General features: G+C 37.3%; 1 protein-coding gene across 1 annotated transcript; it reads left to right on the forward strand.

Annotated features, from left to right (window-relative positions):
- The first annotated feature begins 513 nt into the window (after nucleotides 1-513).
- LOC101166770 (mucin-6-like) lies at nucleotides 514-16,975 on the forward strand. Its single transcript, XM_078941889.1, has 17 exons — nucleotides 514-654; nucleotides 931-975; nucleotides 1,863-2,091; nucleotides 2,932-3,061; nucleotides 3,156-3,219; nucleotides 6,587-6,663; nucleotides 6,902-7,079; nucleotides 7,258-7,377; nucleotides 7,480-7,600; nucleotides 11,941-12,076; nucleotides 12,157-12,234; nucleotides 12,332-12,401; nucleotides 12,486-12,623; nucleotides 12,741-12,908; nucleotides 13,084-13,175; nucleotides 13,269-13,401; nucleotides 16,686-16,975. Exons 1-17 carry the CDS (start codon nucleotides 606-608, stop codon nucleotides 16,937-16,939), a joined length of 2,082 nt encoding a protein of 693 aa, XP_078798015.1. The 5' UTR covers nucleotides 514-605; the 3' UTR covers nucleotides 16,940-16,975.
- The last annotated feature ends 414 nt before the right edge of the window (nucleotides 16,976-17,389 follow it).

The following is a 17,389-nucleotide window of genomic DNA, read 5'->3' on the forward strand; positions in this document are numbered from 1 at the left end:
TTCTTGTGTTACAGTGATAATAAGAGGATTTCTGATTCTGAATAACATGTCAGAAACACCAAAAACCCATTTTTTGTGGAGATGGTCTTTAAATAAAAACATAAATTTTTTAAAGGTTTTCATCTTCCAGGCTTTTTATGTTTTCTGTTTTATTTTATTGTACATTTTAGAAATGTTTTTCTGCAATTCTCATCAGAACTCTAGATGTGATTCTTTCCAGATAAATCAAAGGAGGAACATCAGATGAAGGCTCGTGTTTCAAATTCTACATTAACAGTTAATTGTCTTTCATAGTATTTGTACAGCCATGTGTGTATTTCTCTACTGTGACGTTTATTTAAAGTCCTCTGTTGTTCTTTTCTGCATTTCTTCAAAACGTAACATGATCATCAGGATGTGTCTACAGGAAACCAGAAAACCAGGATTTGGTTGTTTTTATAATTCTGTATGACTTTCTTTGGAAGGAGCAAGAAGTAAACAAATGGGTGCATCTATGTACACAGGGTGGTGACCTGCGTGATGCTTTGCATATATAAGTGGATCGGTGGGTCTCTCTGTACGTTTGGGGTTTGAGCTGCGTGGTCGCAGCACGAACATCTGGAAACATGACATCCCGGCGCCGCGTACTGGCAGTCTGCTTGTTCTTTGTCTCAGGTAATATAAACGCATTAAAACTCTTACTTTGAAATTATATACATATTTTATTGTAGTTCATTTAATGTCGTTTACCATAAAATGCTGATTTTTTTGTAATTGTGATGCTGTTATTCAAAGATCTTTTAATTTTTTGTTGTACCCAGTTGAGACATATTTTAAACTCTAACCCTAATCTAGTGTCATATATGTAATAATGACGTTTCTATAATTTTACTCATTTTAAATGTATTTATCCATTAAGGTAACAACTATCTTTGTTTTCACTTTTTTTAGTAATTGGGACAGGGGAGTCTATGGGAGCCACTCCTTCTAAAAAATGTAAGTATGGGAAAATACTCTCATTATCACATATATCATAGTAGGACATAAATACAGAGAAAGTATCATGTAAGTACCCAGTAGATACAACAAAAGTACCATGTTAATATCACTAAAATACTCCTTAAGCACTGTATTGTAAAATGAGATTGAGATTTTATTTTCATGACCAATTCCAGTTTTCATTACAAAAGTACATGAAAAATCTTTCGAACACTTTGCAAAAAGTCCTTCTGATCCCCCTTTTAATGTGTTTTGAATAGGGGTGTACTGATAATTTTAACAACATTTTTGGATGACGATATGATTTCAGTCAATATTGGTTCATTTGGTTGACCTGGTCTGATCCGATTCACTGATCTAAACTGATCCAGAGGATCTTTAGCCAAAAGTCAAGCAGTGTGACTCAGAGAGGAACGGAACTGCAGCGGAACTTTTCCAGATTCCTTGAATGTCTTGAAGGTTGTTTGTAGGTTATAGTAAAATAAACCTATAGTGCCTCAATCCAAATGATATTTTCTAATATTTGTAATCAATGTATTTTATTTTGAAACATTTTTATTATGGTAAAGGTCAATTTGATTGACAATTTGCAGATGGATCTGATTGATCATAGCAATATAAATCGTATAGATTGTTACTCATCTAGTTTTGGATATAAGTACATCGTCTCTACTGTGTTTTCTTAAACTTAACGGAACAGATTATTCAAATATGAATAATATTAGGGATGACGCTACACACATAGGAAAATAGTGCATTAACATCAAATGATGTGGTAGTTCATTTCCAGCTATACAGAAATTTATTTTAACTGTTCATCTTTTTTTATCTGCTACATTTTTGAGCGAGGAAAGATATTTACATCCTGTTTCCTCTGTGATCAGACACCTGCAAGACCTTTGGCAGTGGAGTTTTCCAGAACTTCAATGGCAGCGCTTACTACATGCGTTCCTCCTGCCGCTACTACCTGACCCACTTCACTCACGACAACTTTGAATGCAGCATCATCGTACAGCGGGACAAAGATTCTTTGTTAATGTCTCGGGTTGAGATTATAATCAACGGACTTATAACAGTTCTGGAGGCCAAGAGCATCACGGTGAAATCTGAAAGGTTTGATATTCCTGCCTAACCTGCTGTGTTTACACATTTATTGGACAATTTGTCATCACTAACAAATTTTAATGATAAACCTAATAGATAAATTGAATATTAAAATACTTTAATGAGAAGTAAATGAAAAGTTGAATAGAATCATTGATTGTTTTAAGTAGCTTTTATTGTTTTACTTAAAGCTCATTTAATGGGGTTTCACCTAAAGACCCACTCCAATGAAAATGGTGTTTTTGGTGTTTTTAACGTGTTCCTTGTGTCATTTCTTGATGTCGGGGGAGATATACAAAGAAAATAAAGCTTCAAATTGCCTTTCTGAGATTGTTGGTTTATCAAATCGGGAACCAGGAGCAGGAAAAATAAAAAAGTAGCTCCCTGCTCTGCTCCATTCTGATGTGACTAGATCCATACAGGATCTAGACTAGGTTGGGGTTGTGGGGGGGCTATAAGCTAGCAGAAGAGGGTGTAAACACAAGGATGTTGGGTAGTGGGGCGGACCCACTCCATGCCAATGGTCCCACCCACAACTCAGAGGCAAATCTCTAATGAACTCCTCCTGCTCTGCAGAAACTATGTCCTAGAAATAGACTCAGGTTTTTTTTTAATATTGTCTATGAACGTCATAATCACAAATAAAAGAACCCTGGGAACGCTTTTACAATAGATCAAAAGATGATTGGAGTGGGACTAGCATCAAAAGGCATCAAAGGGTTGAAGCTATGGCATGCTGCATTCATCATAGAAAACCTTATTTTATGCATTTAGACGGTTGATGAAGAAGTATGAAGATTTGAGATCACTTAAAGATGAAATCCCAGCACTTTTTTTCTCTTTCTGCAGTATTTCTCTGCCTTATGACCAAACTTATCTGCAAATATTCGATTACGGTGTCTACAAAAGACTGATGAGCAAGTTGATTCCTCTCACTGTCACTTGGAACAACGTCACTGGAGGAATTGAGACTCTTTGGGTATGAAGTTCCAGAGGCAGCACCTGTCAAAATAAAAGCACCAATAGATGTGAATTATATGTAAATATATTTCTCTTAATTGTTTTACTTTAAGGTGGAGTTGGAGCAAGAACTTAAACCTGACACAACAGGACTGTGCAGCAGTAATGGAAGCCAAGGTATTTCAAACAGAAAAAATATGGCTTTGACATTTCAAAATGAAATAACAACCCAGCTTTAAAATATTTTTCATGAAATTTGATTCTTATTGTATTCAATAATAATAATAATAATAATGGATTAGATTTATCTGTACTTTTCAAGACACCCAAAGTGCTTACAGTGTGTCCATTATTCATTCATACTTGGTGATGGTAGCTACTGTTGTAGCCACAGCTGCCCTGGGGCAGACTGACAGAGGCGTGGCTGCCAGTTGGCGCCTACGGCCCCTCTGACCATCACCGGGACATTCATACACATTCACACACCAGTGGAGCCACACTGGAGGCAAGGAGGGTGAAGTGAAGTTAATTATGAAATCATAAATAGTCAAAATAACCTGCCTTTTTAATTTGCTAAAAAAAAGCTAAAAAAACACAATATAATATAATATAATATAATATAATATAATATAATATAATATAATATAATAAAGTATAATAAACCGGTTTATAGTGAGTGTGAACTAATAATATATAAGGTTGGTGTCTCTGTCAAGCTGTTATTAATAAATCAAATTACAATGTTTTGTATTAAATAAAAACAAAAATTGAGCTATTACTTTTAATAATACCGTTTCAAAACATATGACTTTTACAAACTAATTTTATTAGTGTCAGATAAATGCATCTAGACATTAAAGAAAAACACAATTATAAACAACAAACCACAACAAGAATCAAGTTTCTCATGCACGAGGGAGAAGAAGCCAGTGTGACAGATAACAACCAACACGCTGCTCTTCTCAAAGGTCTGCCTCTCCTCGTGATGCTTTTATTAAGAACACAAGAAGGAGGTAACATTTTCAAGACAATGAGGAAAAGTTCATTAGGGGGTGTCGTATAATGACCCATTTGGTTGGATTCTAACTTCAAACAGTATCCCTTATCAGCTCAGGACAGTGTGTCGTAAACCCCTCATCCTGGGTGGGAGATGAGAAGCAGATGAACAAACACACAACTGTTTTCAGAAGAGGTAAAAAGGTCAATCTGAGTTAACATTTAAAGACACGTTTAAACAAATACATTTAAACAATGATAATAATAAAACAATTTCCTTCACAATTAGTATATAGAGAAACTTTAATTGTTGAAAAAAATTAAAAAGTAAAGCCGCAAGTGGCATTGTATGGCCCGCAGACGCAACCCGTCTTCCACGCCCACCTCTACGCACCACCACTGCCCTCACCGCCCTCACCACCCACCTTTGATCAAGGCTAGTCAAAGCTACATTTGCTAATTATGCTAACTATGCTAATATGGCCAAAAGTGCTAGCATTGCAATTAGCATCATCAACTCTCTCAGAAAAACACATTGCTCCATTGGTGAGAGCTATACATCATAAGTTAGTAAAAAAAACACTTTTTTCAAAATGGCGGCTTTTCTGTTCATTTTATCTAAGTTTACGTTTGAATCCGTTGGTAAAGGTGTTTTTATAGATGATTCAAGATGCCGGTCAAAGGTCGATAAAACTCCAGAGGTGATTGTAGACTTACACTAGGGACATGCGAGTAAAATTTTGTGAAAATCGCTCGGAAAAAAGTTCATTTTTCCATACTGTGTAAAAACGTGAAAATCACAAAATCGCAGATTTTGGCACAAAATGGCCGCCAAACCATTGGTCATGTCGCCATCACGTAATGATTTCAAAACTTTGTTTGTATATACCAGACAAAGTTATCTGGGTTTCGTTAGCCAATTCTTTAAAAAAAAATCAGATTTTTTTTGGCCGAGTCAGCACTTTCTTTTGCAATAGTTTTTGTTTACCACGCCCACATTCCTTTATCGATTTTGTCGTATGTGACATCGTTTTGTTCAGTGTGGGCCAGGGAATCGCATATTTAATTTTCATTTACATTCCGATAAAAAATGTGCAAGCTAGCTAAAATCGCAACAGTTGCGAATTCGCCACGTGAACGCCATTCAAAATCTACAACTTCTAATTCCAACATTTTGTCCACAGTAGCTTACCATTATTGCCCAAGAAGTTTCAAAAAGATTGATAAAAATCCCTAGGACGAGTTTCTTTTGTATCTGGTAATAAAGGTGCTTTTTAAAAAAAAATTCAGGATGAACGCCTCTTCCCGAGGTCAAAGGTCAACGAAACTTCTTTGGTAGTTGTAGAATCAAACTGGTGGCATGTGTGTCCGATTTCGTGAAAATCGCTCAAACAAAAGTGTCGTTTTCCTATATTGTCAAAAAACATAAAAATCGCCATTTCTCTGAATTTGCCACAAAATGGCCGGCAAGCGGTAGGTCGTGTGGCCATCCCATAATGATTTCAAATGTTCTTTGGCATATCTCCAGCTCTAATTTGAAAAACATTTTTTTGGCCCCATAGGCGATTTTCGGCCCATTCATTTTTTTGTTGGGGACGCTCGCCGTGATGTCATCATCTTCGTGGGAGGGGAGGGGGGGGGGGGGGGTGACGTTCTCTTTGCCGAAAATTAATTTTCAATTTATCCTAGGTGTGTGCCACTGTTGGTGAGTTTTCAGCTATGTGGCGGGGGTCAAATCTTCGCTCAAATGCGCGATAAGAAAGCGGAATAATAATGAAACGAAGCAGAAACAATATAGAAGTTTTTGCAGTCAGGTGGCCTATGTATTTCAATGCGGCCTGTCTTTTACTATAGGCTGGGCATGTCTTTTTGGCTTTAAACCCTTCTTTCGAGGTTTTTTTTGTGTTTTTGTCGTCATTTTTGCGACTACAATTTTGTCGTTTGTGCGGGGGTGTTGTGCGTGTGTGTGTGAATTTTTGTTGCGTTACACAATTGTCGTGTCGTTTTGTGCTTTGGCCGACTTTTGACCCCATTTTTTGGCGTTTTGACGCGTTTTTTTGACGTTTTGGACCTTTTTGAGTGTTCGACCCTCGTAGCAGTTACAATATGGTCCAGACTGCAAGGACCAAAAATTTGTTTCTACGAAAGAAACATCGAATTAAGAAACAAAATGCAGTTCTCGTTATGTGATTTAATAGCAGATAATGTATATTTGGATTTGGAAATAGTTTATTTCAAACAAACAACAGAAATATCTATGCAGAGATTTATCAAACTTTTAGTCATAAAATTGATTGAAAAATATTCATACATAAATAATTCAACTATTACTTTTAATCATATTAGCTCTTTTTCATAGAGTAGGTTCGTCAAAAGTATTTAAATATAAAGTTATTTAATAAATTGTAAATGGAAGAGCAATTTTCTCAAGGTCTTTCCGATATATTAGTTTCAAAACATGTAAATTGGATGCACATTCACATTATTCTAAACTTGTGATGAATTTGTTCAAATGTTGATTATTGACAGTGTTTTGTCTTTAATTCAGTGAATCTAGTGGAGAAGCTTCGTGTTTCTCCTGATAATGTTTGTGAAACTCCAGATGATTATAAGGGCACCGATCAAGTAAGTTCATTCTTACTCATAAAATATAAATATATTAAAAGCACCTTTTCTTGTCCTTCAGTTTCTCTGTTTTGTGTAAATTTATCCCAAATAGAAATTTCTTCTCAAAATTAAAAGTATTTGAATGAATTCAGTGTTTTTTCCAGATCAAACCCTAGAGAATCCTGAACAGGTCTCGCTTGTCTTCTGCACAATTTGTAATTGAAGTTTTAAATTCTTTTCTTAACTCCATTTGCAGAATTGCAGTACATTTCTATCACCTGCTACTGAATGCCTTAAAGAGAAATGGAAACCATATGAAGATATCTGTTCAAAGAACAACTACAAAGCAAGCAAGGAGGTCAAATGCAGCTTTTTTAATGAGATCGCTCTGCAGTGTAAAGACAAGCCTTATTTCACTAAATCCAAACTCTGTGGTGGGTGATCTTTTAGAAATATATATTTTTTGTAGATTTATTGTAGTTACAATTTCAATAGTTTTGGCTGTAATGTCATTTTTTATTTTTATTTTATTTGTTTATTATCTTTTTTGTATATTTAAATTTAGATTCTTGAAACTTTCACCAAACTACTTTTTCTTTGTGGGTCATGTAGAGAAACCCACCTGTCCCGGGGAACTGAAATTTAACGAAACGGGTTCTCCTTTTGCACCAAGCTGTTCCAACCCAAACCCGTCCTCCAGTGAGACGGTCCAAACCTGCGTCTGTAGAGACGGTAAGCCGTGAAAAGCTGTAGAATTCATCATTTCACCGCCAAATTTGGTATTTGACAATTCCAAATTCTAGTTTGTGAGTGTTTTTCCAAACTCTTTTGCAGGAAAAGTGCGTAATGATCGTGTAAATGCATCACAATGCGTGAGGAGGTCCGACTGCCCGTGTGTGTTTGCTGGGAAGATTTACCAACCTGGGACTAGCCGAAACACGAGGTGTCAGTCTTGGTAAGGGAACGGCACATTTGCTTTTGGTTTTCAAAGTAAATATTCTCCTCCAATTTCCATTTATACCAAACTCTAGCTTTAAACATTCTAGTTTTGCTTTTAGAGACTTTATTCATGGTCAAAGTGAGATGTGGAAACAAACTGCTATCCCAATATCTATGGTCTTAGATTCATATACTGAATATCAAATCTAAAACTAAGCCAGTCTTTTGAAAATACAAAGAACTATTAAATTTCAACCATGTTCATTTTAGCTGACTTTAGGTATTCCATTACTTCAGCCTCAGCAGTTTAACGCAGTTTGTAACCAGTGAACACTGGTGTGACGTCACAGATGATCGTTGTGGCGTGAGAAAATATTATTTTTCACTGGTCTAAAAACATTTCCCATCACCAGAATAAAAGCTCCGTGTTCATCATAAAAGACCCAGATTTCACACTGAGTAGTTTACAAACAGCTTTGTGGAGTTCTTCCATATAAATACTCAGCACCTCTATTTCTATTTAACTTTAAATTAAATATTTAGCTAGTAAATGCAGCATTTGTAGATACATTGATTAAAAGGTGACAATATGCATTTAAAAATGAAACCTGTTTTTTGTCCTAAAACAGACTAAAGAATCAAAAATATTGCTGGTAATATTTGACTCTGTCACTTCAGAAACGCCGCCCCATACGGTGCGCTGTCCAAATGTCCGTCTCTTTCTGTCCAAGTTGCAAACATGGTTGACTGTTGTTGTAAATTGCGAATGTGGCCAAAGTGTAGAACTGTTGGGATTTAAAGGTACTGTGAATAAGCTAATGTTGCTAATGTGTAGTGGTGTTGGACTTTTATTACGTCTTACTAACAAGTTTAGATTAGATTCGATGACTTTATTTATCCCATGATGGGGAAATTCACGTATCTGTGGCAGCATAAACAACATTCATAAATAATAGCAAAAAAAGGACATCAAAAATGACATTCTCATTGTAAATAAATACAGCTACGTTTGATCAGCTACGTCCCTAGGTTGGGACTTAGCGTAGTATCAGTTTTCTTAGAGGTATCGCAATGTTTGTGTTGCAACAAGGTTAGAGTAACAGGTAGAGTTATTGTAAATTTGCTAACATGGCTAACGTGTAGCGTGACACAAATAAACTTCTAGAGTTACTGTGAACACAGTTAAAGTCTGACTGACTGATGGATTTATCTGTGACTCTTTTGATTTACTTAATGCGCCTTATATTTCAGTGGAGAGTGTAGTGCAGAAAACACAATAATAATAGGTTGTAGTTAAATATATATTTCAAATACAATTAGCTACAATAACCATTTATACCAAATTAGTCTTTTCCGATTTCTTCAGCTATGTGTCAGACTGCATTTGAACAAATTCTGTTTGGTTTGAGAACAAATCAAGAAAAATGTTGATGTTTTGAAAAGTGGGAGCACTTGTTGAAATGTGTCTAGAAAAGTAAATGCCAGGAAACTGTAGTTTTTTTCCCTTTTACTTTTTCTACTTGGTTCCAGCTCGTAGACCTATTTCTAATCTCCCATTCATGTCCAGAATTTTAAATAAAGTTGAACAACTTACAACTGCTCTAGACAGTCATGTCATTTTTGATCAGTTTCAATCAGGTTTAACCGGAGCTCACTCAACTGAAACAGACCTTCTCAGAGTCACTAATGACATCTGGATGCAGGAAAATGCTCTGTGTTACTGCTACTGGACTTGACCGCAGCCTTTGACACTGCTGACTAAAACCAGAAATGCTTTTTCATTTTCAAAATGAAGCTGCATTTTTTGACTCAAAAATAAAATGAAAAAGCAATCCACCAAAATGCTTTTTCTTTTCCTTCCTCAACACAGCTTATTCTGTCACTTAATTAAAATGATAAAGAAAATGGTATTTGACATTTCATGTTCAAGACGTTCTCTGGTAAATGTGTAGCATAACTCATTTAGAAATAGCAGGTCCCTGAGGTCATGTGACCAGTGTCTGCTGTTTGTTAAAGACTAACAGTGACAGAGTCTTTGCAGCAGTGGCTCCATCGCTCTGGTACTGCCTTCCTCTCAGACTCTGATCTGCAGACTCTGTGTTTTCTTTTAAAAAGCAGCTAAAAACCTATCTTTTTAAAATTGCTTTTCTGAACTCTTTTTTATATTCTGTGTTTTACTGCGAAGCACTTTGTGATTTTTATCTTGACAGGTGCAATACAAATAAAGTTTATTATTATTATTATTATTATTACCATTTCAGTCAATCCTACCTGGGGGGTATTCCAGGAAGCATGTTTAAACTAGCCTGACTTTAAGCCTGAACTCTGGCTGAAATCCGCCTGAACTCGCTTACTCTGGGTATGTCGGTTCCAAAAGACCGGATATGAGTTAACGTAATTACGCTCCACTTGGTAACCCTGGGTTAATGCTCGTGCACGGAAGGTACATAAAGACATTCTCAATAGATCGCCGATTTCCGGAGTCACCATGGAAACGCATGGAGAACCAAAGAGAGCGCAATACTTTAGTGAGACGGAGTCTGAGATTTTAATGACGGCGTATGAAGATTATACATCCTTAAAAAAAGTAACACGGCTGCATCAGCAAAAGAAAGAGTTTCTGCTTGTAGTAGAAGAACAGACAAAGTAAACGCACGAGTTTCTGATCTTATTTCTATTTTCCTTGTGACGCATATATATATAACTTATCCAATTTTGCCACCTTAAATGAATTACTTCTATTGGTAACAAATAATTGAGTTAAATTTAATCAACCTAATTTCTGTCGTCTATAAAACTCAATAATTGTTTATACACCTCAAATTTATGTATTTATCAAACTAAATGTCATATTACTCCAATTCAATTAATATTTTTTCCATCTTAATTAATTATATTTCTTGATCTCTCATATGTCTAAGTATGAGCCGGCAGATATACTCATTTTTATAACAATAAAAAGGACGGGGAAAAAATGCAGGTTGCGCTCAAATTCATTAAAGCATTGTCCATCTTTAACAGTACCCTAATGATCAGTAGGGGTAATATAAACTCATCATCCTCTCCTTCACTCTCACTCATGGTGCAGAGACATAAGCACAGTAGGACAAGATAACTCAGCAAAACACGGCAAAACACAGTAAAACAACTAAACAACTAAACACATTTGGTCAAAAAGCCACACTTAAACCAAAATCCGTCCAGACAGGCAAAGGAAATGGTATCCCACAATCCCTTGCGGTGCCGATCTAACAGCAGCACCAAAGTTACACCTACTTAATTGAATTAATTTGAATGAAAGTAAAGATTTTTATTTATCTTAACTGAAGCAAATAATTAAGTTAGATCAAAGTGAAAAAGTTTCTCTTTCGAACATCCATGTGGTCTTATCATCCTCTCATGGTGGAAAAAGTATTATCTGAGCTTCTTCATCCACTAAGTCATCTTCAAGTGGACACAACATGCTGCTTCATCTCTCTGTAAAATAACTAACCTTCAACTAAACCTGCTCCCGACCAGGTTATGTTCAGAGCATGAGTTGCTATGGCAACTTGACCTACCATGAAACATAGCTCAATTTCTGGAACCGAAAACTGAGGTTATCAACTTCCTTAGCCTCAAACTTACCGTGGGAGCTAGCATAACCTGCTTCCTGGAATACCCCCCAGATCACCAGCATTCTTTTTAGTTGCACAATGTGGTTTATGTAGGATTTCTTCCCTTTCAAGCAACATTTGCAACGCCCTCATCAACAGGTCTTTAGATGACCAATGTCCTCAAAAGTCCATGTAAACGTTCATACACGCCTGTTTCGGGCTTCCAAATCCAAGACTCGCGTTTACACGTAGCTACGTTAGTTTTTATGAGTGTTTTCAGGCCATACGTACAGAACAGATTGGTCATTGAATGCGCATTAAAAGTTTGACCAATCAGGAACTTGGATGATGTCCTTCCTTATTCACAGAAGTACTAACTGTATGAAAATCCTGGAGGAGAATATTTTAACTGTGGTTTGTGTCTGGCCGGAATTAAATGACCCCAAGTCGTTCTATTCATCTGAATAGAGCTGTAACAGAAAAAACCTGCTGCAAGATTTGCTAGATATACGCTCCTTTGACAGTTTGCACCAAACACGTCTTCCAACAGTAGGTGGCAGACATGCGCTACATAAGAAGAAGAAGCCCCTCCCTGCCTGTCCAGTGTGAACTCCATAGGCTAAATGTGTATTCAATAAAGCATGTTTAGGACATTCTTGACCGCGTGTCACACACCTGGTGTGTCTTTAGTTTTAGGATTTCCGATGTGAAACCAAACCAAAGACATTTACGTTTTTCCTCTGATGTTTTCTGTCCTCAGCTCTTGTAACGGTGGGAATTGGGTATGCTCAGCAAACATCTGCCCTCCAAAGTGCACCGTTGAAGGACAGTTTGTTGAGACATTTGATGGAAAGCCCTACACACTGCCTAAAAGATGCAGATATGTAGTCTCAAAGGTAAAATAATGCAACTATTTACATTTATTGTCATAATTCAGTTTCTCATGTTTTCCTAAACTTTCCTTGACCAAATGCAGGGCTCCAACTGGACAATAAAAGCTGACTTTTCAGCTTCAGAAATAGAAGTGACCAAAGTTGTAATAGAACTTTTCGAGGTACCGAAACGTTTCCAAGTTGACAAAAAAAATAAGTGAAAAAACTGTCAGTTTTCTAAAAACATATAATCGGTGTTAATATATTTAAAATTTGCAGGAAACATATACATTTGAAGACAAAAAAGTTAAATTGAAGGAAAAGGAGATTACAGAGTTCCATAAATCTGGTAAAAAATATATTAAAACTCTGCATTTTTTTAACCTGTAACATTTTACGTATCAATAAACCGCATAAATCTTTCTTCTACCAGATCAAGCTCTGGTTTTCTGGCAGTCCTCGATGTTTGTTCTTGTCCAAACATCTTTTGATATGAAGATTCAGGTTCAGATGTCTCCTATAATGCAGCTATACATCACTTTGCCTGGAAACAACATTGAAACTCTGTCAGGTAGGCCAACATCATCCTAAATAATCCAAGATACCAACATCATCACAAGAATAAGAGAGTATACATGTTCCATGATATGACTCCTTTAAATATTTCTAATATGAAAACTCTCTGCAGGTCTTTGCGGCAACGGCAACAACGACACAACAGACGATTTCACTTCGAGCAACAACATTAGAGAGAGCTCATCTGGGCCTTTTGCTTTGTCTTGGGCTTATGGTCTAACGGGAGGTTCTCAGTGCACCACAGAGGACATACCTACTGTCTGTGTGAACTCCGCTGCTGGTAATAACCAGCTTTTATTAACACCTGCTAAAATACTGAATATTTTTATAAAACATGGAGAATTTTAAAGACATCATATAATTTCTGTTCCAGTCCAGCTTTGCTATGAGAAAAGAATGATTCAGACTAAAAGGGTTTTCCAAATAACTTTATTGTCTTTTGATGTTTTTTGCAGAAATATTTGCAGCTGACAGATGTGCTGCATTAATTAATAATAAAGTATTTGCTGAATGCCATAGCTACATCTCACCTGAAGCGTATCGAGCAGTAAGAACGTTTACACGTACCAACCAAACAGTTGATATGAATGGTATTTAAATATGTAGCATAAATTCATCTTTTCTGAACTGCTGTTTCCAGGATTGCATAAAAACAACCTGTACATGCGGCAGCAACAAGGAGGATTGTGTGTGCACGGCTCTGGGAAACTACGCTAAAGCCTGCACTGGTCTGGGTATTAAACTTGGAGATTGGAGGTCATCGACCAACTGCAGTAGGTTCACATTTTAGTAAATATGCTGCTTTGACAATAATCACAAGAGATGAGTCACACTGCTAATGCTAATGCTAATATTTTGTAAGTCTGCTTTTCAAATGTTCTGACATTTCAATGCCAACTACGTGCTCTTCATGAAGATTAAGTTGATTTTATTTTATGTTTACCCTACATTTATGCGCACAAAGCCCATCAAGACGACTGTTCTTGTGATTTTAAGCTATAAATAAAACTAGATTTAAATGAATTAAATAAAAAACAATAGTAAAACAAATTTGTCATTATAGACTATTGCATTGTTTGCATTTTCTATTTCATGAAAAACGAAAAAAATTAAAAAATATTGAAAAAAAGGCTTAGGGATCCATTTTTATGTAATTAAAAGACCTTGTTTGCCTCAGTAAGGGACAGAAAATTATTTTTGTGTGCAATGAGCTGATATCATACCGTTGGACTGTGTTAGGGTTATGTAATTATCATTTGCTTACACGCTATTATCACCATGATATGATTGTCTAAGTTCTATCTTTCAGTAAGAAAACAATGACCTGAAAAGTTCTGATTATACAAGAATATGATTTTGCTGTACTGCTTGATTGAATGACCAACTTTCATGTTATCAACCCCTGGCCACCAATAAAACCAGACTGGATACACTGGAAGGCAGAACTCCTCTGTCACAGACCGATTCTCCTTCTGCAGAGGTCTAGCAAAAGTTCTCATCTCCTGTGTGGTTCTTCTCTTTATTAAGAAAAAATCACAACCCTGACAGACTGTACATGACAACTGGACTGAGTGACCCCGCCCCCCTTGCACTCCAAGAAGCCAAAACTCCATAAACCTCTACTGAGAAATAAACAGCTGTTACTCAGTCATTTAATAAGTCAGAACAACCATTCTTGCTCTGAAACCTTCCTTAATATTTTTGCTAGTCCTGCTTTTTTTGGATTAATTAGTTAGAGAAAGTTATTCACGTTATGAACTGGCCAATAGCTCAATAAAAGTATGCGGTTTCATGTTGAATGTTCAGAAAGTTTAATTAACAGATTTCGCATAGCCTGCCTCAGAGTAGTAGGGGTGTAGGCTTCCAACTTGCTCACTCATCATTGGCTGGAGTGGTTGCCATAACAATGTTGAGTCAGACCGACTAGAATCCATAACTACTTATGACGTTGTCCGGATCGAATATGGAAGCATCCATGTTGCAAAAAAATGGCGACTGAATTGACTTTATTTCATTGGAGCAATTTTCTGTGAGTGACATTCACTCAGTCCAGTTCTTATATACAGTCAATGTACTGACACTAAGATGGATCCAAGGATCTGAACCTTAGTTTTAAGGACTAAGTCACAAGGAGTGAGAACTACATAGTTCTAGATCTTCTCTCAGAACACATTTGAGTAGGAAGTTAGTCCTGTCTTCTCTAATTTTATGTCCTTCTGGTAACGACTGTAGCTTTAAGGACTCGGGTTGAAAAGTCTTCTCTTTTTGACATTTCCTTTAGCTCCCACCTTGCCTTCTGTCATTTTCTGCACGCTGTTTGGTATTGCAAGTAAATTCCTATGCCCACATGCATGTCCAAAGTCTGGCCTGTTGGCCAAATGCAGCCCATGATCAAATTTCTAAGGGTCTACAGCAGGGGTCGGGAACCTTTTTGGCTAAGAGAGCCATAAACGCCACATATTTTTAAATGTAATTTCGAAAGAGCCACAATAATGTAGCGTCCCTTTCCCACACTGAGGCACGGAGACTTAACCTCTTTTAAGGTTCTTTATTCTGGTTACTGTAGACCACAACAAACGCCGTACAATTAATTCAGCAACTCCTGAATCTTTCCTGTCGACACGAGACGAGAGAGAGCGCTTCTCCCAACTTTATATTCCCCCCTCCCGCTCCAGCCCTCCCATTTTCCTCATTCGGCCCATAGCTGAACCCCATTGGTCCAAACTACCTAACAACAGGCTGAGCGACAGAACTGAGGGCCAATCAGATCTCTGCATGATGCGTTCAATGAACTCCAGAACTTTTAACGCGGCCCAACAGCCACCCAACTCAGTCCGCGACAATATGTTTAAAACTAAATATACAAGTGAATGTGTGCATTTGATGTAATTTCAACATTTTTAAAGTACAATAAGTCTGTGGATTATTTTGAATAACATTGTTATGCTGTTGCTGATAAATGATGAGTATTTCTCGTGGTCGCTTTGCTGATGGTCTAGTCTGGTTGATACGTGGTGAGTTTCTGCTTCGTGCAGGCGTTGAGAATTTAAACGTGATCGTAGGTCTGAATGTTCTGTAGATGTGAGACAGACTGATCACATGCAGACCTGGAGTCAAACACACACTCACACACTGCAGTGAGTGACGGGCAGCGGGTTTTAGGTTATTACAATCCCTGCGCGATTCACCTGCTGCCTGTCCCCCCAACCCCTCACCCCCACCCCCTGCTTTCTCCCTCACACATCCCGTCCCCGCATCTGCGCGCTCTTTCTCAGAGACAGGAGCGCGCACTTTTAGGCACGGCAATTCACAGGTTTCCAGCTGGTACAAACTCTGTGAAATTATAGATAATAGTAAACTGATAGTGCTGGCGCAGATTTTTCTCTCCAAGCACCGCTACTATTGTGCGCCTCTGGCATCGCATCGCGCCCGAGAAGAACTGGACTAATGATAAAAAAAAGTATAATTAAAGATTTGTCTGCGAGCCACATGTGACCATCAAAAGAGCCATATATGGCTCGCGAGCCATAGGTTCCCGACCCCTGGTCTACAGGTTTCTTTCATGAAATGAATAATATGTGCCCCCCAGCCCTTTCTCAATACTGTGGGTGTAATTTCTTGATTATGGTTGGCTGAACCACATTTTCATATTTACCATAAAGAGGCAGTAAGACATGCTATCTACAACAAGCTAACTGGGAATGAACAGTTCAAAAAATTAACAAATTGGGATTTCAGCATAATTGTATTTAAATGTGTTTATTCTATAGAAATAAATTAAAAGTATGCCACTGAAATAACACGTTAATTGAATAGTTCTCTTAAATTGGATGTTATTAAAATAGTTAAAAGAAATGTTGGTCAGCACACATTCCAATCTCACCAAATCTGGGCCTCTTTGCAGAAGGTTTGGACTCCCCTGGTCTGTGTTATAAGCCTGGCTCATTTGGACTCAACCTTTGAAAATACATTAGAAAGTGTGATTTGGATAAACCCAACATTGTTCATTGATATGTCATGACTGTTGTTTAATGTGATTCCCATTTGTCTGTCAAAGCCATCAGCTGTCAGACGAACCAAGTGTTCTCGTACAACAACGTGATCTGCAACAGTACCTGCAGCTCCCTGTCTGGCAATGACCCCCGCTGTGAAGTCAAGGACGATCCAGTGGAGGGATGCGGCTGTCCAGAGGGGACACACCTGGGTGACACAAACGTCTGCATCTCAAAAGCTGAATGTCCGTGTCATTACCTTGGCGGTACAACTCCACCAGGACAAAAAGTTATTGACGGTCTGCTATGGTACGTTTGACAGGAATGTGTCTCTCAGGCAAAGGAAAATATTGGAGTATCTGCTTCATAACCTGTTTTCTGTTTTGTTACAAGCAATTGTGAAAATGGTGAATTGGAGTGCAGCAAAGATTGTGGTTAGTAGATTCTTTTGTGTATTATTCAACCTTTTTAGACTGAAATTTGAATAAAACTTTTAAAAATGTTTATAAAACTGTTTTAAGTGTTTTTTAAGAATAACATAAGAACTCTACTGATCTCTGTCAGGATGCACTAAGGGGAAAGTCTGCTATCACTGCTCACAAGGCTGGATGAGCACCGCTCAGAAAACATGTGAAAGTCTCCTCAAGGCAGTTGTAAGTGAAATGCAGTTTTGACATTTTTTAATAAGCTGTTCTATTGTTTTACTGTCTGGTCATTTCTAGATATTAACAGGTTTTTAACACAGTTTTTACAGAATTTGTGTCCTGTT

Source organism: Oryzias latipes, chromosome 23 (genome assembly GCF_053564925.1).
Source record: "Oryzias latipes strain Hd-rR chromosome 23, Olatipes_Hd-rR_3.1".
NCBI classification, from domain to species: domain Eukaryota; kingdom Metazoa; phylum Chordata; class Actinopteri; order Beloniformes; family Adrianichthyidae; genus Oryzias; species Oryzias latipes.

Excerpts from the sequence above, each read along its gene's own strand:
- LOC101166770 (XM_078941889.1), top strand. The coding sequence starts at position 606 with ATGACATCCCGGCGCCGCGTACTGGCAGTCTGCTTGTTCTTTGTCTCA. Across the intron at positions 7,601-11,940 it reads AACACGAGGTGTCAGTCTTG|CTCTTGTAACGGTGGGAATT; the intron begins GTAAGGGAACGG and ends TTCTGTCCTCAG. Across the intron at positions 12,235-12,331 it reads TTGTAATAGAACTTTTCGAG|GAAACATATACATTTGAAGA; the intron begins GTACCGAAACGT and ends TAAAATTTGCAG.